The sequence below is a fragment of the Parasteatoda tepidariorum genome, chromosome 2 (genome assembly GCF_043381705.1).
Source record: "Parasteatoda tepidariorum isolate YZ-2023 chromosome 2, CAS_Ptep_4.0, whole genome shotgun sequence".
In the NCBI taxonomy this organism is placed as follows: domain Eukaryota; kingdom Metazoa; phylum Arthropoda; class Arachnida; order Araneae; family Theridiidae; genus Parasteatoda; species Parasteatoda tepidariorum.
In genome coordinates this window covers 42,909,368-42,934,959 of record NC_092205.1, presented here as the reverse complement: position 1 = coordinate 42,934,959, position 25,592 = coordinate 42,909,368, and the positions used below count along the sequence as shown (strand labels likewise).

The window sequence follows — 25,592 nt, the reverse complement described above, 5'->3', positions numbered from 1 at the left end:
TGCAAATGTGGTTTCATTACATCAAAAAGTCTTCCACAAAGGCTAGTTTGTTATTAGAAAAGCCTTTGTCTTCTGGATTAGATTCAAAACAACAAGGCTATGGAGTTGAAAATTGATAATTAAAAACTCGGAATCGGGTTGGCTGTTCAACACCAACAAAACCTCAAACCAACAGACAATCAGGAATTTAGAGTCCTATTCTTAGATACACTTTTAACTGTGAATCGTTATTTATTTCTGTATGGTGACTTGGTTGGTTTAGGAAAGAGATATAAAAGAAAAGCTTAAGCCAGATACGATTTTTTTTTTCCTTTATAGAAAAAATATTTTGTTATTGCATCGCAAACATTTAATTGCTTACTTTTAACACACATTCCATTAAGGGAACTCGCACTGACTGATTTCCATCCAAGGAGACAACTACAGCTTCAGATCCAGGTGTAGCTTCTAAGAGGGCAAGCACAGCTTCAGCACCCATTCTAGAACCCTACAACATTAACATTCCCTTTAACTAATATCTATTTTTTTGCTGATAAATTAAACACTAATTTATTACAAACAATCAAAAATAAAATACTATACTATCTATTGCTTTAAAATTGTCATTTTCCCAGTTATCTGTTGCGTTTATCCAGATAACACTGATATTTTTGTAGAAAATCATTTCAAATAAAAACACTGGTTAAATTTCACAGTAATACAGGTTTGTATTTAAAATCATCCCTTCAGTTTTTATTTTATTTCTCTATTATTGGTTAATATACTTCAAACTGCAGATAAATATTTTATAAATTGGTTTATAAAAATGAATATGACCAATGAAAAGTTAAAAAGACTTGTATAAAATATATTATTCTAGTTTGTAGGATAATTTTAAAAACTTTATTTCCAATTTTCCCTACAATAAAACTGTAGTTAGAATAATTTGTTTTATTAGTTAATAACTTCTATTTCGTTAACAAAATATTGGTCATTTTTATATATTCATAATACATTACTAATTAATTAATAAACAATTCCTATTAAACTCTTTCATAAAAAATATGTGCTATGTGTAGAAAAAAAATAAATTAATACACTATGGTTGACTTCGATTGCTACAGATTCAATTTGCAAAATGTAGGTGTTCAATTTGTAAAAGTTGGGAAATCATAGATACTCAGGAAAAAAAAGCCATAACACAAGCTAATTTACATGCTAATAATGTACTAGCTTTTTCCCCTCGTTTTTCCCCTTTTTCCCTATATTTAAAAATAAAATTATATGTATAAAGTAATGTTAACGTAAATGGGTTTTTTAATTGATTTATTTAAAATTATCTAAGCCCTTTCTAAACATATACCTAATTGTTTACTCATCAGTAAGTAACCAGGAAATCCTAAACGTCTCAATTTTAATATATTTTTAATGTATAATCAAAACAAGACGATTTGTTAAAATTTTATTAAATACTGATATCATAAAACCAGTCATTAGAGTTGTTTGTTACTTTGAAAAATTCAGATAATGTGCACCAAATAGAGAATTCTAAAAAATAAAAAATGTACAGCTTATTTAAATAGTAAAAACTAAAATAGTAGAAATGTTAAATTTTACACTTAATTACAAATTTGTAATATAAGCATTATGAATAAAAGCTTTATGAATAATACAGCACTGCGAATAATAAAAATCCTTCAAGATTTATAATTATCATATATCTCTATTTCTTTTAAATAAAATTATTGCAATAAATACTTTATAAATAGTGCTGTGCTGAAACCACACACAAAGTATAATTACTAAATTTTAAAAAAAATCGCAATATGAAAACTATTTCTTGATATGGCACATGAAATGCTTATTTTAATTTATCTTGAGTGCCCTTCCAAAAAAAGTTCAAGATAGAGCTTTTTTTAAATTAAAAGTTATCAATTAATGCTGTCAAGTGTTGTTTTCTAGAATTTACAGAAAATTAAAGCTCACTTACTGTAAAATGTACCTTTCTATGCTAAAAGGCTACATCTTGTATTAAACTTGATTATTTTTCTAAAAACAATATTTATTTTTCTGAACTTTCTAAACAGATAATATTTGATCTTTTTTTAAAAAAAAGTGGAATATTAGATTTCTTTAAAAAAAAATTATTTAAAAAACAAATTGGAAATAGATACTAATAGGGAAACGAAATTCTATCCTCATAACTGAAGAGTGGCGTTCATGATTAATTATAGCAAATTTACACATAAATAATTCAATTAATCAGACTTATTGATAAAAAATATGCATGATAAAACAAATTATAAGATTAAGGTATACTAAAAATTTCTTATTATGCCAAGGATTATATAATTTTAAAATAAAAATTTATATTATGATCAAAATGTGTACACATACATAAACAGTTCAAAAAGATACTAATACATAAACATATCAAAAAGTATACACATACATAAACAGCTATAAAAACTATATATTTTTTCATTAAATATGCTATACAATTTTAATGAAATAGTTCACAGTTATTATACGCATTATATTTCTCAAGAGTTTGTTTTGAGAGAGATATTTGTTTTAACATTATAAACCAGTGTTTCCCAACCTTTTTGTGCCATGCCCCACCTAAGNTATTTATCAAGAGTTTGTTTTGAGAGAGATATTTGTTTTAACATTATAAACCATTTAATTGTTAGTGAAAGATGGAAAAAAATACCTACTAATACTCTGTCAAACGCAGAGGGGCTTCCTCCTCGTTGAACATGACCTAATACTGTCACTCTTGTATCTTGTTGAAGATTATCAACTATTATCTAAAGCAAATACATTTAACAAAAATATTTTTGATTCAAATATAAAAGTTATATAGAAAGTATTATTAGAAAATATTTGAATGGGTTAAATTAAACATACAAATTACATATCATGGCAAATAACTAAACTATATAACTATAAGATAATAAGGCATTGTATATTAACCTTAAAATACACTGTATTAATTTTAAATAATGCAGCAGCCAGGTAAAAAAGATTATTATAGAAAATTACAAAAATAATAATAATGATGTTAAAATTTTTAGAGTACAAAAAAAAGTCAAGCACGCATTTCTTTGATGGAGTAAGATCATTAAATATGACATAAAAAATTTACTTTCCATTATCTTTACAAATAGTCTTGAAAATACTTCAAACATAATAACAATCTGAAATCAACTGATATGTATAAAAATACATACCTGCCAAAATTTAAGCTTTTCAAAAAAGTGTTTTCCAGAAAGTCAATGAAATTGAGATTGTATGTAGGTGTTTAGTAATAATTTAGCCAACAATTAAACACACTATCAGAGAGCTGTCATGCCTATTATATATATGTTATATATGCCACCACATGAAATGTAAAAATAAAATCTTTCGGGGAAATCAGAAGAGTTTGCAAGCATGTATATGTGCGTGTATATATATGTATGTTCATACGTATAGTAGTAAAATGTATAAAATATTTTAATTTTCTAGAAGATCAAATTACATCCAACATCAATTACAGGACTCATGTGAGAAAATTTACTCAACAAACGATAAATCTCTTTCTAAGAGATAAAAAAATAATTATCAGAAATTTTTAAATTTTGTTTAAAAATTTAATAATCATGTAAGATATGAAATGTTTACTCCCAAGTTATAAAATTATGCTAACATAATAAACATAAATTTTGTGGAAAGAGGGAGGGCTTAATATCTTGAAAAATAAACTTACTTTTTTCACTCCATCAGCAGTGATAGCTTTACCTTCTCTATCCATAGCACCTTCAGCCACAAGTATAATATTCAACCTCTGACCAGCTTCTCTTTCCTATAAAAAATATTATACATCAAATAGCTTAAGGCTGATTAAATAATTAAACACACATGCAACATAAAATAAATTAAACTTTTAAATTATAACCCATTATTAATTACAAAGTTCAAAATAAAAAAAAAGTAATGAGGACTATGTACATGCATACTAAACTAAAAGACAAAGAATTAATTTAGATGACATTTAAAGAAGTAAACTTTAATGCGCACCATTTTTAATTTTTCACACAATACTTCAGGCCAGTTTGCTTCCGGAGGCCATTCAGGAATGAAAACAAAATCAGCTTCACTGGCAAGCGCTCCAACAAGAGCAAGATAACTAAAAATATTAATATGTCATGAAGCTTAATGATAGTTAAACAATTTTCTCTTAACTATGCTAAACTGATGAATACTAGAAAGACAAACTCTACCAGAAAATATTGAAAAAAAAATTATAATAATATTCAAAAAGAAATTTAACAGTTAATTTTCAAAGTTTAGCTTTTACTGCAAATAGAAAACCAATTGCAAATGGATAAACAATTACAAACACTAGAAAAAAAGCAGATTTCTCTTTTTAATCATTATTATTTGCTAAATTTCACTAACTGAATATATAGAAATCAATGAGTATCTGTAAAGACACTGTACGTACAGTTCATATTTTTATATTTTAGTTTTTCTTTTTCTTTTGGTGCTTTAAGAACATATTCTAAAGAATTTTGGTTTAAAAAAAAGAAGGCATAGCTGCCAACCTTAGGAATCAAAAAAAAGGAACACTATATGTGACCAAAATTTAACTATTAAATAATAACATTAATAGACATATATTTAAATACCGTATGTAAATTAGTAAAANCAAAACTATAAACACTATCTTTTGTGGGAAACTTATAATATTAATGTTTTATAATTAGGAATACCGGTATAATAGATTAAAAACAAACATTACCTATTAATATATAATTATTTATCTCCAAATTATAAAACACAGGTAAATAATAATCTACATCATAAACAAATATTTCTGATGCAAGTGATAAAATACTACAATAGATTTTTAAAAAAATAATAATAGTTTTTAAAGATTCATCTTAGTGAAATGATCAGCAACAGCTATTGGAATAGTATTTTCTAATAAAAAGCTACTAAAAATTACTTCAGCACAATAAACACGGAAAGCGCAGTTGTGGCAATCAGAATAAGGGATTGGTTTAAAAGCAAATATACTGCAATTTTATGAAAATTCTGATTTTTTATAAAAATATCAGATTTTCAGATTTGATTAAAAAATTAGGAACAAATCCAAAAAATTCAGAACAGTTGGCAGCCATGAGAAGGGTGTGGAGAAAAAATGCTATTAAATAAATTTTTCACCTCAATTTCAAACCAATGAAGCATTCTGTGGATTATGAAAAACATATCAGAAGTGGCATGGAAGTTTAGGAAGATGATTTTACAGACTCCAGAGGGATAAAATAAATGGATATATACTCATATAATTTTAACTGATTATGCATACTCATGCTTGTTAAAATTAGTGTTTAAGTATTTTAAAGAAGTTTTAATGATAAAACCAGATACTACAGATCTATGAAGCAATAAATAATAAGATTAAATAATTAATTTAGAATTGAAGTGCGTTAGGATCTAGATTACTCAAAGTAATTATTGCTAACTTTGGTCAAAAAAAAATTTATAAATAACATAATATTTCGTATTTTAATAATTTTTGTTAATAAACTATACAAATTGATCTTATTTTCAATAATAATTACCACAATTAAGTTTAATTATCAAGACCATTTACATAATAAATATATACCTGTTAAATATATATCTGTTAAATATATAAATGACAATATTTCGTTTTAAAATGTTTTTTCTTCCAACCTTCTACTATGATGTGAATGAAATAACTATAAAGATGATTTCTATTTGTTGTCCACAGAAAATGATAAATTCTTTTTAGACCAAACAGAACAAAAAGTGCCTGCTATCTTTCTATAATGCAATACCTTGTTTAGGAAATTTATGTTAATATTCAATGAATATGGAGGGGAAAAAAATACAAATTTGCAATACTGGCTCATCACAGCATATTATTCACAAAAATAAAAAAAGGATAATTTAGTTTGCAGAAGTATTCAAATGAAATTAATCCTATGCTATAGAAAAATTAAAATTTGATTTTGAGAATAATGCAGTTGGAAACTATATTACACACAAAATAATAAATTAATTTACTTACCCACAATGACGACCCATAACTTCCAATATAAATGTTCTTTGATGACTGAAATTTATGGTAAAATAAATATAATTAAGAAAATATAAGAATGATGTTATTAATTAAAAAAGACAATACTCTTTCCAATAAATAAGTTATTCAATTTACCTGGAGGCAGTAGTAACAATTGCATCAATTGCTTCAATAATACGATGTAAAGCAGAATCAGTACCAATAGTCATGTCTGTGCCACAAAAATCGTTATCAATTGATCCAACCATACCAACAATATTTAAAGAATGACACTGTTCTTTTTGCTCAGCAGTTATTCTTCCTATTTATACAGAAAAATAGTATTTTACTTTATATTTCATATAAAATATTTTCATACATGATAACAATTTGCAGAAAATGCAGCATTTCTTTAGATAAAATTTGGGTCTGTTAAGAAACCCTTCATAAAACATTTTATTTTAAATTTTTAATCTAAAACAGACTCAATACGATCTAGTCTATTTAAAAAATAAACTCATCCTAAAATAAATTCTTTCAATTCATTCAAAAGGGACCTTTTACAAATATGTCTGATACTAAATTGCTTATTTAATCTTATTTACATTTTTAAGGATACAATTTTAAAAAAAATCTAAAATTTCTAAATCTTACTAGTAGTATTTTCTGAAATTGTTCTAAATCTACAAATAACACAAATAATATATGTATGCATTCTTATTAGTAATGAATTACAATTATTTTATTTTTTCTTTCATCCTTAGTGTTTTACTTACAGCTCTAATAGAAGTTTTTAAATCTAGTACAGCAATAAAAATTTACTTTTGGTGACTATTAAGTATTGCTTCCCATTAAAGTTTTGCAGTATTAGGTATCAACTTCCATTTATTTAAAAGTTAAAATCTCAACAGATCTTTGAAGCACAAATGGGTTTTTCACAAAATTGCTACAGGACTCTTATTTTATAATAAAAGTAATACATAAAATATTAATTTTTGGCTTTTTTTTTCCATTGAGGACAGCAATCAAATTTTAAAATATCTTTAGCATTTTTTAGTTTTTTTTTTCAAAAAAAGGTCTAGCAGTGCAAATTTTTAAGCATAAAAGTTAGTTCCTAAATTTAAATCCTGAAAAAAAAAAACTTTTAAAGTAAATGAAAAGAAAACACAGAATTATATTTATGATGAGTAAATGTTACAATTAAGATAGTTAGAAAGACATCTTTTCTTTTAAATAATACCTTGTGATAACAGTTCATCTAAAAGAGAAGACCATTCTTGTCTAAACAAATTTGCACCAGTTAAGCTACCATCACCTCCAATCACTACAAGATTTGTAATTCCATTTTGAATGAGATTTAATGCTGCTGTCAAGCGTCCAGGCCTTTCTCTGAAGTCTTGACACCTTGCACTTCCTATCACAGTACCACCCTACATAATTAAATAAAATTGAACTTTAAATAAGAAACAGTTATTATGTAAACACAAATAATACATTTTGAATAACTTTCTTTTTCTCTTTTAAATAAATAAAACTTTATACTAAAAAATTTTTGCAACCAAATTTTATGATTGATAATAGACTTAATCCTTTTAAGTTTAATTAATGTTTATTAAATATTATAAAAATATAATTTATTTGTGATGCAATGACCACAACATATCAAACAAGCATGAAATAAAGAAATTGAATAAGTTTTCTTTATCTTATGAATTATTGCTTTTAGAAATTGAAAAGTAAAAGTGAAAAAAAAATTTAATGATAATGTGCTTAAGAGGAGCTTAAACTTAAATGTGTGTTGAAAAAATTTAAGAGGAGAGAATAGGTACACATTACTTATTAATGGCAAAGTAAAATTTTCGCAATAAATATATCGTACACTAGTACTAAATGTTTATAAAATGTGGCCTAAATTTTGTTGCTTTAGATGAAAAAGATGAAATATCTCTACGCATTAGGTAGATAAAGCAAAACATTAAAAATACTCAAAAACTAAAAGATTCTTAGACTTATGTTTACTGAAATATTACTTGAATAGAAAGAAGATTGATTAACAAATAACTAAAAGAATCTTTTTCTTTTTTCCTTTTTTTTGCTATCACAAAATCTATGGTTAAGTAAGACTTGAACATAAAAACTGAAACATTGTTAAACAAAGTTAACTTTAGTTTAAATGCTTTAAAAAATAAAATTGAAAATCCCCTAATAAAATAGGCCTCATTGGTAATGGATAGATGCCCCTTTCAATATTTAGAAATTTCTGCAAGTCCCTCTCAATATATCAAACAAATAAAAAATCATTGTGAATTATCATCAATTTAAATTTCTACTACACAATTAAAACAAAGAAAAAAATAAAAAATAATTAATATTTTTCATATATTTGGAACATTTAAGAATTTTTTTTTCTTCTTATGTGCGAAATTTAGAAAGCATTGCCTCAGTTTAATTTAATTTCGTCCCTTCAAAAATTAGGCCCCTGCAATGCCTATGGCCCAGTCATTACTGCGCCTAGAATAAATTATGAAATTAGCAATCAATATTTAAGTTAATTTCACACAATTTTTTCTTAAACTCTAAAAATTTTAGTATTTTTGAGAGAAAAAAAAAAGATTTATATATAGAAATAAACTTAAAAAAATAAAAAAAGGCCACACTAGAAAATGATATAAGTATGCAATGCGATTTTAGTTCATATGATTAGTTCTACATTAAAATTTTAAATCATACATCTGATTACTGTATTTATTTTCAGATATTTATTTTGGAAAAATGAAATTCCTTTAGTATAATTTTATAAAAGCAAAAATCTGTTACTCTGCTTTCCTCTCCAAATATGCCGACTATTAAAAATTTGTGCAAGCATTTAGTAAATTGGAACTTTGGAAGATTTCTGCTAAGAAGATAATAATAACAAACAATAATTCGGTTTATCAGTTTTTTTTAACAAAAATACATAAAATTTTAATAAGGCAAATAATTGCTTAACTGATGAAATAATATTGTTCTTTTTTTAATTTTTTGGAAACGATAACTTTTAAGATTAAATATAAGTATGTTTAACAAAATTTTTCTTTTTGGAGGATTAAAATAAATTCTTTTAAAAAAAATTAAACACTGACTTATAAATGTGAGTATACTAGTTATGTTTTAGGCAATAAGTTATAAGTAAACAAATTTCATTTGCTTTTCAGGAAATTTTTAATTTTTTCTAGATTTTATATTCAAGGGGCTTAAAAAAATTATTAGAAAAAAAGGTTAGAAAATTTTCACAACATTTTGACATAAATTATTTTTAACTGTTAAAGTATCAAATTTTTAGCTGTTTCTGCATATTACATTATTTTCCAGAAATAAAATATAAAATAATGTTCAAAACCAAATAACAGTTAAGACACTTTTAAAAGCAAAGTATTACTATATAGAGAGCTTATGAGCAAAATATACACCTTATGAATAATACTAGATACACTAGCCCATGTAGCTTCAACAATGTAATCTTGACCATCAACCATTCCTTGATAGCCCTCTTTAATGAAGTATACTCTACAACCAAGATACAAGCCCATTCTAACTACAGCACGTANAATACTATTGCACTCATCGAGCCGTGGTGGCTCAGGGGATAGAGCTTTCGCCTTCCAATCAGAAGACTTGGGTTCGAATCTCTATGATGGCTGGTCGATACGAACTCCGCACCCGGCTCGCACCGATCGCAGTGCTGACGGAAAATATCCTCCGTGGTAGACGGATCATGGGTCAAAGTCCCCTTGCCATCAGGCTAACCGTGGGAGATTTTCGTGGTCTTCCTCCTCATGTAACTCAAATGCGGGTAAGTTCCATAAAAAAAAAATTCCTCAATGAAAGCAAATTTCTCCCAATACTTGATTCAGAAGCTCCCTTGTCTTCTGGAGTGGATTCAAAATTACAAGTTGAACATTGGGTCAGCTGTTGAACAACGGTTATAAAATAAAATGTTACTCCCATTAATGAAACACATTTTTGGAAAAAGGCTGCTATCTTTGAGTTTCTCTTTTCTCATCAATTTTCCGAATTCTTTTACCCCTATAAAAATCGTTTTATTTATGAACTCTACTTGAATTCAGTCACGTGATGGTGTTTCATAGTTAAAAACCACTTGGATTTTTTATTACCATTTTCAATTCATTTTTATAGTGTACTTTTTGTTGAAAATTTAATCTAAAGTGGATGTAAAATATACATTTGTTTTTAACAGTTTGTTAATTATACTTCCGAATGCTTAACTTTTGGATGAGAAAAGGTTCACTCTTTAAAGAACAGTGGGTCAGATGCTAAAATGAATTGAAGTGATAAGCTCAAATTTTCTTTTGATAGTTAAAAATACAATTTTAGAAATTTTAGTATTTGCTACAAATTTTTACTAAGCATAATATTTTTTTTAATTGAAAACATATTTTTTACTTCCTTATTCTAAAAAAGATCTTCTGAATTATTTTTCCATTTGAGTATTTAAATATTCGCAAGACTGTATTTTGTTGGTTAAAATTAATTCATCTTATTTTTCTTAGAAGCTGTTATCTTCAGTCTTATCCCCTCAATTCAAGTTTTCTTACCTGTAAAAATAGATTTTTTTTATCAATCAGTCCCATTGCACAAATTATATTTAAAAATTAAATATTTCATTACCACATACTTCTATTTTATAGTGCAATTTATGTTAACTCATTCAGTAGCTATAACAAATTTGTTTTTTGGAAAAAACTATTTCATTTGGTCAAAAGTAGTAACACTTCAATAATAGTTTGATCGTATCAGTCACTGGTGCTCAACTGGTCACGTGCTAAAAATGCATTTATGTGATAGGTTTGAATTTTTTAGTGTTTGATAAAAAAACAATTTTTAAGATGTTATTACTTGTTACAAATGTTTATAACATTTCCTAACTTTTTTAATTGAAAGCGCAATTTGTATTTTTTTCTTCATCCCGTTTTTCGTTTTAAAAAAAAAAAAAAAAAAAAAAGGTCTAGCAGAGCAAATTTTGAAGCATAAAAATTATTTCCTACATTTAAATCCTGAAAAAAAAACTTCTGAAGTAAATGAAAAGAAAACACAGAATTATATTTATGATGCGTAAATGTTATAGTTAAGATAGTTAGAAAGACATTTTTCTCTTTTAAATAATACCTTGTGATAACAGTTCATCTAAAAGAGAAGACCATTCTTGCCTAAACAAATTTGCACCAGTTAAGCTACCATCACCTCCAATCACTACAAGATTTGTAATTCCATTTTGAATGAGATTCAATGCTGCGGTCAAGCGTCCAGGCCTTTCTCTGAAGTCTTGGCACCTTGCACTTCCTATCACAGTACCACCCTACATAATTAAATGAAATTGGACTTTAAATAAGAAACAGTCAATATTTAAATGCATATAAGACATTTTGAATATTTTTTTTTCTCTTTTAAATAAATAAAACTTTGTACTAACAATTTTTTGCAACCAAATTTTAAGATTGATAATAAACTTAATCCTTTTAAGTTAAATTAATGTTTATTAAATATTATAAAAATTTCATTTATTTATGATGCAATGACCACAACACATCAAACAAGCATGAAATAAAGAAATCGAATAATTTTTCTTAATCTTATGAATTATTGCTTTTAGAAATTGAGAAGTAAAGGTGAAAAAAAAAAAATTATGATAATGTGTTTAAGAGGAGCTTAAACTTAAATGTGTGTTGAAAAAATGTAAGAGAGAGTAGGTACACAATACTTATAGATAACAAAGTAGCATTTTCACAATAAATATTTTGTACACTGGTATTAAATGTTTATTATATTTGGCCTAAATTTTGTTGCTTTAGATGAAAAAAATGAAATATCTCTACACATTAGGTCAGTGTTTCCTAAACTTATGATTCTTGTGCACTCTTTCTAAATTTTTCGTAATGCTGTGTACCACTAATAAAAAAATGAATGTATATTTTTTATTATAAGAAAATTGCACAAAAGTTAAAAATCACAACTCTGCAAAAAATAGCCAATAGAAAAATATGTAATCGTAAATTTTCATGGTTAGCTTTGTCTTTAAATAAAATTTTTTGAAACTTTCGTTTATTGCAAGATATTTCGCATAGGAATGCGTACCCCCCTAAACTGTTCCCATACCCCTAGGGGTACTCGTACCAAGCTTCGAGAAACGCTGCATTATGTATGTAAAGCAAAACATTAAAAATACTCAATAACTAAAAAATTCTTAGACTTATGTTTACTTAAGTATCACTCAAGTAGAAAGAAGATTAATTAATAAATAATTAAAAGAATCTTTCTTCTTCTTTTTTTGTTATCACAAAATCTATGTTTAAGTACAATTTAAACATAAAAACTGAAACATTGTTAAACAAAGCTAACTTTAGTATAAATGTTTTAAAAAATAAAATTGAAAATTACTTAATTAGCACAGTTTTCAACACATTGTCCTATAGCGTTAATATTATAACATATAACCTTAAAAAAATTTTAATTTTTGACAGTTTCGAATTTTCTTACCATAATTTTGTATACATTTGTAACATTTTGTTAATTGATTAATTAATTTAAGGGCAGGGGTCTACCAATTCAAGTGCCCAGTTCATAGGCTTCATTGGTAGTGGATATATGTCCCTCTCAATATTTAGAAATTTCTCAAAGTCTCTCTCAATATATCAAACAAAGAAAAAATCATTGTGAATTATCATCAATTTAAATTTCTATTACACAGTTAAAACAATTAAATTATTATTTTTTCATGCATTTGGCACATTTAAGAATTTTTTTCTTCTTATGGGTGAAATTTAGAAAACATTGTGTCAGTTTAATTTAATTTTGTCCCCTCAAAAATTAGGCTCCTGCAATGCCTATGGCCCAGTCATTACTGTGCCTAGAATAAATTATGAAATTAGCAATCAATATTTTAGTTAATTTCAGTACTTCTAAGAAAAAAAAAGATTTATCGAAATAGAACTTTAAAAAAAAAGACAAATTAGAAAATGATACAGGCATGCAATGTCATTTTAGCTACCTAATATGATTAGTTCTACATTAAAATTTTAAGTCATACATTTGATCACTGTATTTATTTTTAGATATTTATTTTAGAAAAAATGAAATTCCTTTAATATAATTTTATAAAAACAAAAATCTGCTGCTCTGCTTTCCTCTCCAAATATGCGAACTGTTAAAAATTCGTGCAAGCATTAAGTAAATTGGAACTTTTGAAGATTTCTGCTAAGAAGATAATAATAACAAACAATAATTCAGTTTATCAGTTTTTTTTAACAAAAATACATAAAAATGTTAATAAGGCAAATAATTGTTTGACTGGTAAAATAATATTGTTTTTCGAATTTTTCGGAAATGATAACTTTTAAGATCAAATATAAGTATGTTTAACAAAATTTTTCTTTTTGAGGATTAAAGTAAATTAAAAAAAAAAAATAAATAAACACTCACTTATAAATGTGAGTATACTAGTTATGTTTTAGGCAATAAGTTATAAGTAAATAAATTTTACTTGCTTTTCAGGAAATTTTTTATTTTTTCTTAATTTTATATTTAAGAGGATTAAAAAAAATTATTTGAAAAAAAGGTTATAAAATTTTCACAACATTTTGACATGAATACTTTTTAACTATTGAAGTATCAAATTTTTAGCTGTTTCTGCATATTACATTATTTTTCAGAAATAAAGTATAAAATAATGTACAAAACCAAATAACAGTTAAGACACTTTTAAAAGCAAAGTATAGTCTATACAGAGAGCTTATGAGCAAATTATACACCTTATGAATAATACTAGATACACTAGCCCATGTAGCTTCAACAATGTAATCTTGACCATCAACCATTCCTTGATAGCCCTCTTTAATGAAATATACTCTACAACCAAGATACAAGCCCATTCTAACTACAGCACGCACAGCAGCATTCATACCTAATGGATACATGAATGATCATTATACACTGCAATTCATTCAATAAATAAATTTATTTTCACATTTAAAAAATTGCTACTAGAAGTTTAAAAAATAAATTAATTGTAATATCATACAACAAAAACAAATTAATTATAAAATATTTCGTGAAAATTATCTCTAAAGAATATACATGACTATTATTAAGAAAAGGAAAGAAGTAGAGATAGTGTTTTCTACACTAGGGTGTACTGTAAGCTCTTTACTGCCTATACTTCCAGGTTAGTGTTTACGAGGTATTTTGAAGCCATTTGGTTCACAACAAAATAATTGTGTTTTTTATTTACAAATATACATTTTTTACAGTACAATTATTTACATACAATTATTTACAGTATTTTTTATTAACAAATATTTGTTACCAGATTTATTATTTCGGAGAAACAAACTAAAAGTTAAGTGAAAAAAAAAAACTAATTTTTTTGTATTATTTTGGACTCATAACTTTGACATCTCCAATGGTATGGCATCTAAAATCCAGAAATTTTCTGAATCAAAATCTTAGTAATTGAGCAGATCGGATTTTTCAGGTTATACTGTAATACACTTTATTTCTTTTTAAAAAGAGCTACATTAATTTTTAAAGAAAAATATGGCTAAAAACAAACCCTGAGAATCTCCTCCACTGGTAAAAACCCCTATAACACGCCCTTTCTGTGAGCCTTGGCCCACAGATTTGGCCTCCTTACTTGGAAGATCAGCCATAGGATCTATTATGTAGATACTATCTCTCCTTAATCTGAAAGAAAAAATTTATAAATAATTACTCAAACACAAATGCAACTTGAAATAGCACTGAGAAAAACAGAAGAAATACAAGATGTTTCAAAACTATCTAACTTTTAGAAGCAGTAATGCTAATATAAGTTAAATGATCATTGAAGATGCTATTAATAAGATACATTTTTGTGAGGAAAAGAAACTACTTTTTTTTAAATAAAAAAACTGTTGTAATTTTTTTCTTTTGTATGTTATTTTCTTAACATACAAAACATAATGGAACTTTAAGATTTTCCATTATAAGTCTCAAATTTCTACTTTTTCTCTTTCAGTTAAATGCACACAGAATTAATAGTTAAATTTACAAAGAGTCTCTCTGATATGTTAAAGAGTATTTAGGCAAAATTGTACAACAGCTTTAATATTTTAGTCATAAATAACATAAAAATGAGGCAAAATTACCAACAATTGAGGTAAGTACAAAGTAAAGAACATAACAAGCTAATCTAATTACATATGTTATCATGCACATCAATGTTGGAAAGTTATTTTAGACATTGATGCGCAATGATAACATGTTACAATTTACACTTTTACATCAAGAAGTTGTAAAACCTGGTAATTATTATTAAAATTATGAATTACAAATATTTTTATAGCAATTATATTAAAAAAAAAGTATACCTTTTTCAAGAAAGTATATGTTCATGATAAACACATTAATATATTTACCTAGAGTTTGTCATCAAGAAGTTAATATTTCCAATATTAATTACATAAGTGACTCTTTCGGTCTTAAAGATGTTAGAAATTATGATATTCATAATTTTTTAAGCTCTTGAAATTCACATTAAAATAATAAAAATAAAATATAAATATATAAGATAAATATAAATAATTAAAATAATTTCTAGAAAATATATACAAGCATGAATTATACTTTACACATACAATGTGCTTTTCTTTACCACAGTTAAATGTGCAATATGAATAATAAAAAATATTGCTTACTATGAGCTTCATGGTTTAATGAAGCTCATAGTAAGCATAATTCAAACTCAGTATATTTCATGTGTAATTTAAGAGAAAATATTAGTTTTAGTCTTATACATATTTGATTTAAAACATATCTAAACACACTTTTTACTCGTATTTCTCTCTTCTTAACCTATACTAGAAAGATTTTATGATATTTATCTTTTTACAAATATCATTAAAGATCTAGAACTTAAGGTAAAATTTACAAATAAAAAAAAAGTTTTATTTCAATACAATATTAGGAAATACACTTTAATGAATTGCTGAAAAATTATTCATACAAGCATAGTGCTTTAATTTACAATATTTTGCACCCCACAGCCTTTAAAAATGCCCAAAACTTATCTTTGTGTTTGAGAGAGAGAGAGAAAAAAAGGAGGCAGAATTTTAATATGTACTTATTGTAAACTTTCTACTTCAATATTAATAATTACATTCAATATTAAGGTTTTAACGTAGATAAAAAGCAAGGTTCATGATAAACCAGATTTTTTTTCTTCATATTTTAAAAACACTTTGAGAAATTTTATTTTACAATTGGTAGTTAAAATTCATTTATAAGTGATAGATTATTAAAATATTTATAAAAACACATTTAAAACTAATCACTGCATTAAAAATAGTTCGAGATTCAAAATTATTGAAAATGGTATAGACATGTATAATTAATAACTTGTTAAAATAAACAAATCATTTTTTTAAAGAGAAAAAACCTTTTCAATTATGATATTTATATAATATTAATAATATTTACAATGAAATTTAAAAAGGCAAAAATCAATGAAAAAAAACTTAATCTCATATTAAAATGCTTTGTAAATTTTTACATTGATAATTTCTATTTATAAAAAAAATCATTTAACTTAAATCAAATATTTTTTTCATTTAAAAAAAATCAGTTGAGTTAAATCTTGATATAGTTGGTGACATAAATCAATGAACTCTGGTTATAGTTAAGACTGTGTACGTTATCAAATTAAGATATTATATTTTTGAATTTGTGAGGAAACAGAAAATTCAAATGTATTTGCATATTTAATATGTCACCTAATGAAATAAAAGGGGGAAAAACAACAATACTTAATGAACGTTTTAATACAATATACTGTGGAGGTCAGATTTTAAAAAAAAAAAATCACAACAAGTGAAAATGAAGGATTATTTTCTAACAATGTAAAAACACACTTATTATTCATAAACCTTTAGATTGTTTCTTGCAAAAAAACTTAAAAAAAATTCTAAGTTACACTTGATATCTTCATTTAAAATAAAGATTCTTCTGCCAAAAAAATTGTGCAAGAATGAAAAAAAGTAATAATACCAACCAAGATGGGAAAAAAAATTCAGGTATAGCACAATACATTTAGTACCATATTTAATAAAGCACAAAAGAAAAATTAGAATCAGAATCATACGAACTTTTCCCTAAAAAGCTTTGCTATATCAGATGTCAAAGGTATACAATGTTTATGTGGCTTCAGTGTAAAGTTCACAGAGAAAAAATACAATAAGTCTTCTTTCAGAAAAAAATTTAATGTTTTCTCCAATAGTTACAAACTTAAAATTATCAACAGTTTTCAAGGTTTAATGTCGAAAGGCCCTTAAGAAATCAAACTAACACCTTAATAAATAAAATAAAAAACAGAAGAAAAATCAAAAAACAACTTTTTTAAGAATATAATTTAAATATTAATGATACTTGAAAAAAAAAAGAAATATTAAGCACAAGAAAGAAAAACATACCTTTAATATATGTGTAACATGAAATTAATACTTAATTCAGAACAAATAGATATGAATAAAGATTAAGAATACAAAGAAAAAGGATTAACAATGTAAGGTTTTTCAAGATAGGGGGAGGGGGGTTGAAATTATAATAAGCGATAGAATATGAAGGTAATAGAAAATAAATTGAACGATATGAATCATTTGGCACTTACTCTTCCTCCATAATACAATTAGATTTTGAAAGGCATGCAAGGTTACATAGGAAATTCTCATGCAATTATTAAGATCACTTCACACACGACAACACAAAAGGCAATTTATTGAAGTCATTACCAATTGTTTCTGAGCGAGTTTTCAATAGCTTCACAGATTTCAGTTATTTAAGATAACCTAGAAAAAACATAATTTGTTAAACAAATATAAAAAATATGTCTAGAAAAGAGTTTTTTAAATTTTAAATTTATTTATTTCAGATTTTTCATTTCAAATTTTGATAGGCACCTCTTACATTATTCTTAAATAAAACTAAAACAAATTATGAATTAGTTTTAAATGAACAATATAAAAAATAGTTTTAGAGGTAAAGAATCCGATAAACTTGAATAATAAAAAGGTTTAGTGCAGAATTGCTTAAAATTTGTTTAGAAAGAGTTTGTGAAGAAGATTAAGGGCTCCAATGAACAAGACTTACAACAAACAAACTTAACAAGTTATAGAAATTTTCGTAAAAAAAAAATTCATGCAATAAAATACTATAATGAACATCATTGCATTATCATTTATTGCAAGGCCTCATATAAAAAAAAAAAATTTCTAAAAAGACCAGAGGAATTTTTAACAAAAATTGCTGGCTTCATGACAGCATTCTTTTATAAAACTTTCTTGTTACAAGTTTTAACTTGGCTTTACTGAGATTTATTTATTTAACTATCTAAAAATTATTTTATTGAAGCTATCAGAAAAAGTATTTGAATTGTCCTTGAACATTTCAATTCTTTTGAAAGGATTTAAAACACCTTCTTTAGTTCAAAACCTGTAAACAGGTAAGATGTGAGGTACCTTGTCTCTTTTGTCATGAATCGAAACACAAACATAATTCGCAGATTTTTTTCTTTATTTGAAAATAAACAATAAAGATCAATTTTAAACACTTCCTAATTCATTTTTGGGAATTATAATTGTGTTCTGAATTATTTTGATTGACTAGTGCATAATGAGCTAAGCTAAGTTTTATAGGTAACGTTATTTAATGTCAAATACAAAATAGCAATTTATTGAAATAAAGAGCATATTTTTATTATGATTAATAAACGCTAAAGAAAAAGAAAACAATTTGGGCCAAGTGATTTATTGGGATTCAGTAGTTTTCTTTCTTTTAAATTCATAATTTAGTTTGAATTAGAATTTAAATAAAAATTTTGATTTTTTGAATAAACCTCCTAGGTTTGTAGGGGGATCAAAAACACTTTGCAACAATGTTCCTTTATTAATGATGGCAGTTTTTGGAAAAAATTTTCTTATTAATTTTAAGGATCTACAATTCTTTGGAAAAATAAGACACTTAAAAAGTTTTGTTGACCTGTTTGTAAGTAATTTAAAGATACAATACATTAAAAATTTCATAACAGAAATGGAAATGATTTTAATAAAGAACAATTAATAGAGTTTGGAAAATGATAATATGTCTTAATTTAAATTGCAAAACTGTATAATTAAAAAAAAAAAAAACAGAATACAGATTTTAATAATTTGTTTTTATGGATGCTCATTTAATATTTTATTGTGATTATTTTATTTAGTTAATGCAAATAATCATAGCAATACAATAATAAGCTTTTACCAGTATAATATAAAAATTATTTTAAAAATTTTATATTCAATCTAATAATTATTTTTGTTATTCATTTAAAAATTTGTCAAGAAATAAAAGATAAGAAAAAGTCTTGTTTTGTAGGAGAGCAATAGGGTTAGTTAGCAAAATTTTTAGATTAAATGCTACATAGGTTAAATAAAGTTTTAAAAAAAATTAAAAAAAAAACATTTAAATATTTTTTATAAGTCATAAGATTTGATGCAATAAAATTTAAAAGGAGAAAACCTATGACCATTAATTTTTGCCAGAAAAAATTTATAGGTATTACAAAGAAGAAAAAAATAACAGCCAGTGTCCAAATTCTAATAATTTTTTTAAATGATTATCCTGCATTTAATTGAAAATGAAAAAGGCTAAATATTAAGCTGGAATGCATCTAACTATACTTCTTTTGTTTGTTGGTAAGGCAGCAAACCATCTTGAATGATATAATATCTTTATAGCTTAAATAACTGTTTCATTTCACAATCAGCTACCCCCCCCCCCACTTTTTTTTAAAGATTATTTTAAATATAATCGATTAATTTTAAATATTTAGAGCATTTTTTGGATTCCTAATGCAAGATTAGAACTTTAAGACAATTTATGCAAAATTAGCAATGACAAGCAATGCAACATTAGAATTTTATGAAATTTTTTTTATCATTCTATTACTTAGGTAACATTATTGGTTTAATTTACAGTGACATACTAATAACTAAACATAATTATCCATTAAACAAATAACATAATAACTATCAAATTATAAAAGCATTGATTCATTTATCAGATGCATTTAAGAATTGTATACTAAATTAACAAATTGTGACCTTTTATAAATGGTTAATGGGATAATTTAGAGCAACATGTGTGCAGTTTTATAGCAGGGAGTAAACAAATGTTATTTTTAACAATAGGTGATTGTTTAGTAAAATTATGCTTGTTTATTAAAATTATAAAATAATATTTATTAGTAAAAATTATTAATTGCATTATAAATTGATCACTATTTTTAATACTTTACAATATAATAAATAATTATACTTTACTACATAATAACTAAGATAAGTATTAATGTTTATATGTTTCACCCATTTGCTTGCATTGTACTTTAAAATTGCTATTTACTTTTAAAATTTTCATTTATTTATATGCTATAAAAAAACCTAATTTTTTAATTAATTCACTGAATTAAATCATTCACATAGTAATTAACCACTGACCTCAAACTTAATTTTATTTTATGTTATACAAGAATTTAAACCTGTTACTAATAATATTTAAAGATCGTGAGTAAAATAGTAACTAAAAGGCTACAGACACTTAAGTTTCAAAAGAAAGAAAAAAACATAAAAAAAGAAAACTCACATTATAAAATATTTCGTTTTAATTTAAAAGCTCTTTCAGTTAAGTGTTAGTTGTCATTTTGCTTTTTAATGATTTAAAAAAAAATAAAAAGAGAAAGAAATAGAAAAGAGCATCACATAACTAAATAAGTGGTAAAACAATTTAAAACTAATAAATACATATCCAATAATTGCTAATGCATGAAGATTAAAATATACTTTTATACACTTTCTGAGAAGGAAGAAAAACTATATATGGTGATAATCTTTGTTAAAGCTAAAGATACATTATTTTCCAGTTCTATCTTTGCAGGGATTACTAAATACAATAACTTCCGTATGACACACAAAAGCGAACCAATAAATTTTATAACAATGAATTACATCACTAAATATTTGAATTCTCTATGAAACATGATATGATTTGCTCGAGGTAAACAATAATTTAAAATTTACCGCCAGTAAATCAAATAATAAATGATGAATAAATCTTGATTAGGAGAGAAACTGAGTTAATTAACAAAAGCTTATGACAGTCTCTTAATGCTAAAAACCAATGGATCCTTAATTAATTTTGTTTAATTAATTCAACACCGGCGAATGATGAAACAAAAACTAGCTAACCTGTCAGCAGCCTTGTCATGTCACCTTTTCTCCTGCATCCAAGATCATTCATGTCCCTTTCGTCCTTCAAAATTTCTTCAGATTTGTTTTTGATAAACGCCATCTAGGTTTCATAACTATAACTAAAAGAAGATAATTTTATGTAAAAATCATCCTTTATTTCTGTTAAATACTTCGCTTTAAAATAATATTTGATAGATTAATCTATTTATTTTAAAAGCAGTGTGATACTTTTCCTACAAAAATAAAAAATTTTGCTTAGCTAACAGTAGAGCCTATACCTCATGAAGTTTATATTTTATTAAATGGCAACCTTAACACAAGTGAACCTTTAGTCCACAAAAGACGGTCTAAGGAAGAAGAGATGAGGTAAGAACCCTTATAATAATTTTTATATTGAAATAAAATTCAATTGCTGAAATTATTTCGTAAAATAACCTAAAAAATGAAAAGTATTAAGTTTATTTATGAAATTGTATTATTTAGTGTTTTATTTCAGTCTTCATAACAAATAGCCCTAACAATATACACGTGGCGTCACCATGTAAAATTGTTGATAGTAGAGAATTAATCCGTTTTGATTTTATTCTGCACTCTATTAAAGTATAAAACTACTAGAAATAAAATTTTTAAAAAAGTAAAGATTTGTATATACATTAGTTTATAATACTTGTTCCGGAGGGTTAAGTTCTGTATAATTTATCGATTGAGTTACTTCATAATATAAATATATGTTGATTACCGTTTTTCTATTAGTACAGATAGTAATGTTTTTAATTTTTGCAAATATTGTTATTAATGAGGGAACTCTTGTTACAGTTGCTTAAGGTTGCAGAAGCGGCTAGCCGCAGCTGTTTTAAAATGTGGAAAAAGGAAAGTGTGGTTAGATCCTAATGAAATGAGTGAAATTGCCAATGCAAATTCAAGTAAGTATTGCATTATTGAAAATTTTTTTCCAATCTTTGTATTCAATTTGTTAACGCTGTTGAAATAAAATGTCTAATTGTTTAATTTAAACATCGAATTTTATGTTCGTATTAAGCTAGCTATTTAATAAATATCAACAAGATATGTAAGTTTTTTGTTTTTATGCAAGCTGAAAAGGTAATGTTAATGAGCCAGTGGGTAGTTGAAAGAGTATGTATGTTGTACCCAATAGATTATTATAAGGTGGGTCAGGCAAGATTCCTGTATCATGATCTGTGGCAGAATAATGGCTAAGTCTTGGCAACTTCCAGGATTAAAAAAAAAGAGAATATACCAACTCGAAGGGTTATGTAACTTGTATCTTCCTCGGCCAACCTCTACACATTTTTAAAAATAGGTTTTTTTTCTTGTTTAAAATCAATTTGGTAATACAGGGTATCTGTGCACCTGGAAAGTCATGAACATAATTTGTCCTGAAATGTCATGATATTTATTATTTTTAAAAACAATCAGGAAAGTCGTGAATTTAGGTCTCTGAAAAATTCCATTCCCCCCAGTCTCCCAGTCCAAATATCTGAATGTTATAAAATCCCCTCTCGAAGAGGGTCAGAAACTTTTATTAAAATATAAAATATTTTTACATGTTCTTTATCCTGTTCTTTCTAAAAATGAAAGAAAAAAAATTTCTGGAGCTATTTATCTTTTAAACTTCTGTGATTTCAGAATTTTTGTTATTAATTATTTTTTTTATTTTATCAATTTAAAATTCTAGCTGAAGCAAGCCAGTCATTGCCAATTTTTTTTTAAAATTCTGAAACGAGAACAATTAATTCGGAACTTTAGAATATGATTCTGCTGAAAAATAATTTAAAAAATTATTTGCTCAGTTATTTTATTACTTCAACTCTTTCTCTACTGTTTTTCAATTTTGAAAATCAATAAATATAGTGATGCAGAGTATAACAGTTTTGGTTATACCTATCATTTCAATTCATGTTATTAAGCTTTTTTAAATTGTTGTGTTTTTGTTGGAGAAAATAGTAACTTCGTTAAGTCATGAAAAGTTCTTGGAATTAGTCATGAATTTGAAAATCTTAAATGTAGCTGATACCCTGGTATTAGTTTGCATGACAGGTCACGATACAGAAATATTCCCAAGAATCGTGTATTGTGCTTTTAAAAATGAAAATTAACCTGAGTTTATTCATTAAAAAATTTTCAAATAAGTTTTTTTGGAAGATTGTTTTGTTTGAAAGACATATTTATGCATAATATCCTAACAGCTAATATCAGAAAGCATTTTCTGTAATTAGTTTTATTTAATTATTATGATTAAAGAACCTTGTTGAACAATAATTTGAGATCAAACATTCAGTGATCACTTAAGCTAAAAAGCCTGAGTTTGCATTTAATGCTATAATTCCTATAAATGGTATATAATAAAAATAAAAATTGTAATTATAGTAGCATATAAAATAAGTATTATGCTTATAGAAGTTAAGTACCCAGGTTTTTCTTTTTGGGAAAATAGTAAAAAAAATACATAAATACTAGGGTATTTAATACTTCAATGATTGTGTTATTCTTTTGGGTTTTACAAAATTATTTATATTTTAGGTATAATCAAGTTTTGCTTACATTGTCAATGGTTAATTAGTTATTTACGCATAAGCAAAATTTTTTCAATTTAGCATTTATAATATAAGAATTGTTTTAATTTAGGTACCATTTTCAATGTTAAGAAACTCAGAATTCCCAGTATTTCTACTTTCAAAAGCAAGGAAAGTTTGGCTAAAAATATATCTTTAAAATGCAAATTTTTTTTTTGGTTTTTAAGTACTTTATTTCAGAAATATAATCATGTAAAACTTTAGTAGCATATGAACAATATGTATTACTTTTTGGTTCTATATTTAGGTGTAATGTGATGTTTGAATAATATTTAACGTGTAAATTTAAATCTGCTATAAATTTTTGTGTTTTCAGGGGTCTGTCTAGGTATTTCTGGGAGGTACCCATTTTGTGAAAATTTAGACAATATTTGAAAATGTAAAATTATATTCAAAAATCTGGATTTATCGTTTCTTACGGGATGTTTAATTTATTGATTAACTCTAAACAAAGATTTATGTATATTTTTCATAAAATATCATAAATAAGTTATGATTATTAAGTTTCATTACACCTGATGTTTTAGGGAAATGTAAAAAAGTATATTTTGTTTTGTTAATCCAATTAATAAGATTCAAACAATGCAAACCTTTCTGCGACAATGTACCTGTAGTTTTAATGTTTATTTTTGAAAGATATTATAAAATTTCAGAACTAAGAGCAAGAAAAATTATTGCTACATGCTGTAAATTGAACAAAAAATGATAAAACCCCTGATTTTGAGTATTTTTCCAAGGCGATGGTAAATATTTATAAATACCTACCTACTGGATATTGATCTGACTGACATCCTTAATTCTGCATGGTTCTAATATGTTAAATAACCTGCAAATATATAATGTCTGAAAATAGCAGAATAACCTCGGGGTTTTATCATGTCAGATTTCGACCGTTTTTGCCAGGTCTTATCAAAAATAAGTTTTTGACATCAGAATTAATTGTTACAAACTTAGTTTAAATTTTGCTGCTGTATTAACACAGAAACAGAATTACAATAAATTTCAGTTTCATAAGTTTGTAAAAACTTTAAAAATAATTAAAATGTAAATATTTTCTTATTATTCTGCAGAATTTTTTTATAATGCTTTGTAAAATTTAAAGACATGTTGCAGTTAATAAAAGAGCTTTTTATTTATTTATTGGCATTGCTTTCGCTCCTGCTGGAAACAGAATAAAGTATTGCAACCTATTAAGTTCGAAATTAGCTCGTATACAATTGTATACTCGATCACAGTGCAAAGTATGTCAGACATTGGCCCTTAGTCTTAAAAAAATTTAGTGTCTAAATCATTTAAATATAAACAGGGCTGAATGCAAGGTTATTTTATTACACCAACATGTTATGCGTGCCTGCCAATTCTCCTATTTTTTCACGGGGTCTCCTGTATTTTACCGTTATCTCCTTATTTACCTGCATAATTTCTCCGTGTTTGTTGAAGAAATGAAAAAAGATATATGCGATGAAATATCGACTAATGGCAAAAAATACTTCTCTTATTCCTCAACAGATGGTGCTATTACAGTTGGGTAGTAATGGTTTAATTTTGGATTAAGATTTATGTACATTTTTTTTTTTTTTTTTTTTTTTTTTTTTTTTTTTTTTTTTTTTTTTTTTTTTTTTTTTTTTTTTTTTT

General features: G+C 25.3%; 2 protein-coding genes across 12 annotated transcripts in view; one reads left to right on the top strand and one right to left on the bottom strand.

Moving 5' to 3' along the window:
- The window catches only part of LOC107445992 (ATP-dependent 6-phosphofructokinase), a 36,837-nt gene extending 15,381 nt beyond the window's left edge, over positions 1 to 21,456 (bottom strand). For 2 of the 11 annotated variants that reach the window (XM_043047679.2, XM_071177496.1), the window contains exons 1-11: positions 21,361 to 21,455; positions 17,872 to 17,928; positions 14,661 to 14,791; positions 13,861 to 14,012; positions 11,222 to 11,411; positions 6,212 to 6,377; positions 6,065 to 6,109; positions 4,042 to 4,150; positions 3,731 to 3,826; positions 2,697 to 2,789; positions 362 to 487 (exon numbers count right to left, since the gene is read on the bottom strand). In XM_043047679.2, the coding sequence (XP_042903613.1) occupies positions 362 to 487; positions 2,697 to 2,789; positions 3,731 to 3,826; positions 4,042 to 4,150; positions 6,065 to 6,109; positions 6,212 to 6,377; positions 11,222 to 11,411; positions 13,861 to 14,012; positions 14,661 to 14,757 (1,074 nt within the window). In that variant the 5' untranslated portion in view covers positions 14,758 to 14,791; positions 17,872 to 17,928; positions 21,361 to 21,455. Of the gene's footprint in view, positions 1 to 361; positions 488 to 2,696; positions 2,790 to 3,730; positions 3,827 to 4,041; positions 4,151 to 6,064; positions 6,110 to 6,211; positions 6,378 to 7,295; positions 7,486 to 9,504; positions 9,649 to 11,221; positions 11,412 to 13,860; positions 14,013 to 14,660; positions 14,792 to 17,750; positions 17,929 to 20,955; positions 21,115 to 21,192 lie in introns of those variants that run through there. The other 9 variants (XM_043047680.2, XM_071177497.1, XM_043047682.2 and 6 more) reach the window with 8 other exon arrangements.
- A 132-nt stretch (positions 21,457 to 21,588) lies between these two features.
- Positions 21,589 to 25,592, top strand: part of LOC107445993 (ribosomal protein L19) — an 11,034-nt gene continuing 7,030 nt past the window's right edge. Inside the window, exons 1-2 of the mRNA XM_016060520.3 lie at positions 21,589 to 21,729; positions 22,180 to 22,286. Coding sequence (XP_015916006.1) covers positions 21,725 to 21,729; positions 22,180 to 22,286 — 112 coding nt within the window. The 5' untranslated portion in view covers positions 21,589 to 21,724. The remainder of the gene's footprint in view (positions 21,730 to 22,179; positions 22,287 to 25,592) is intronic.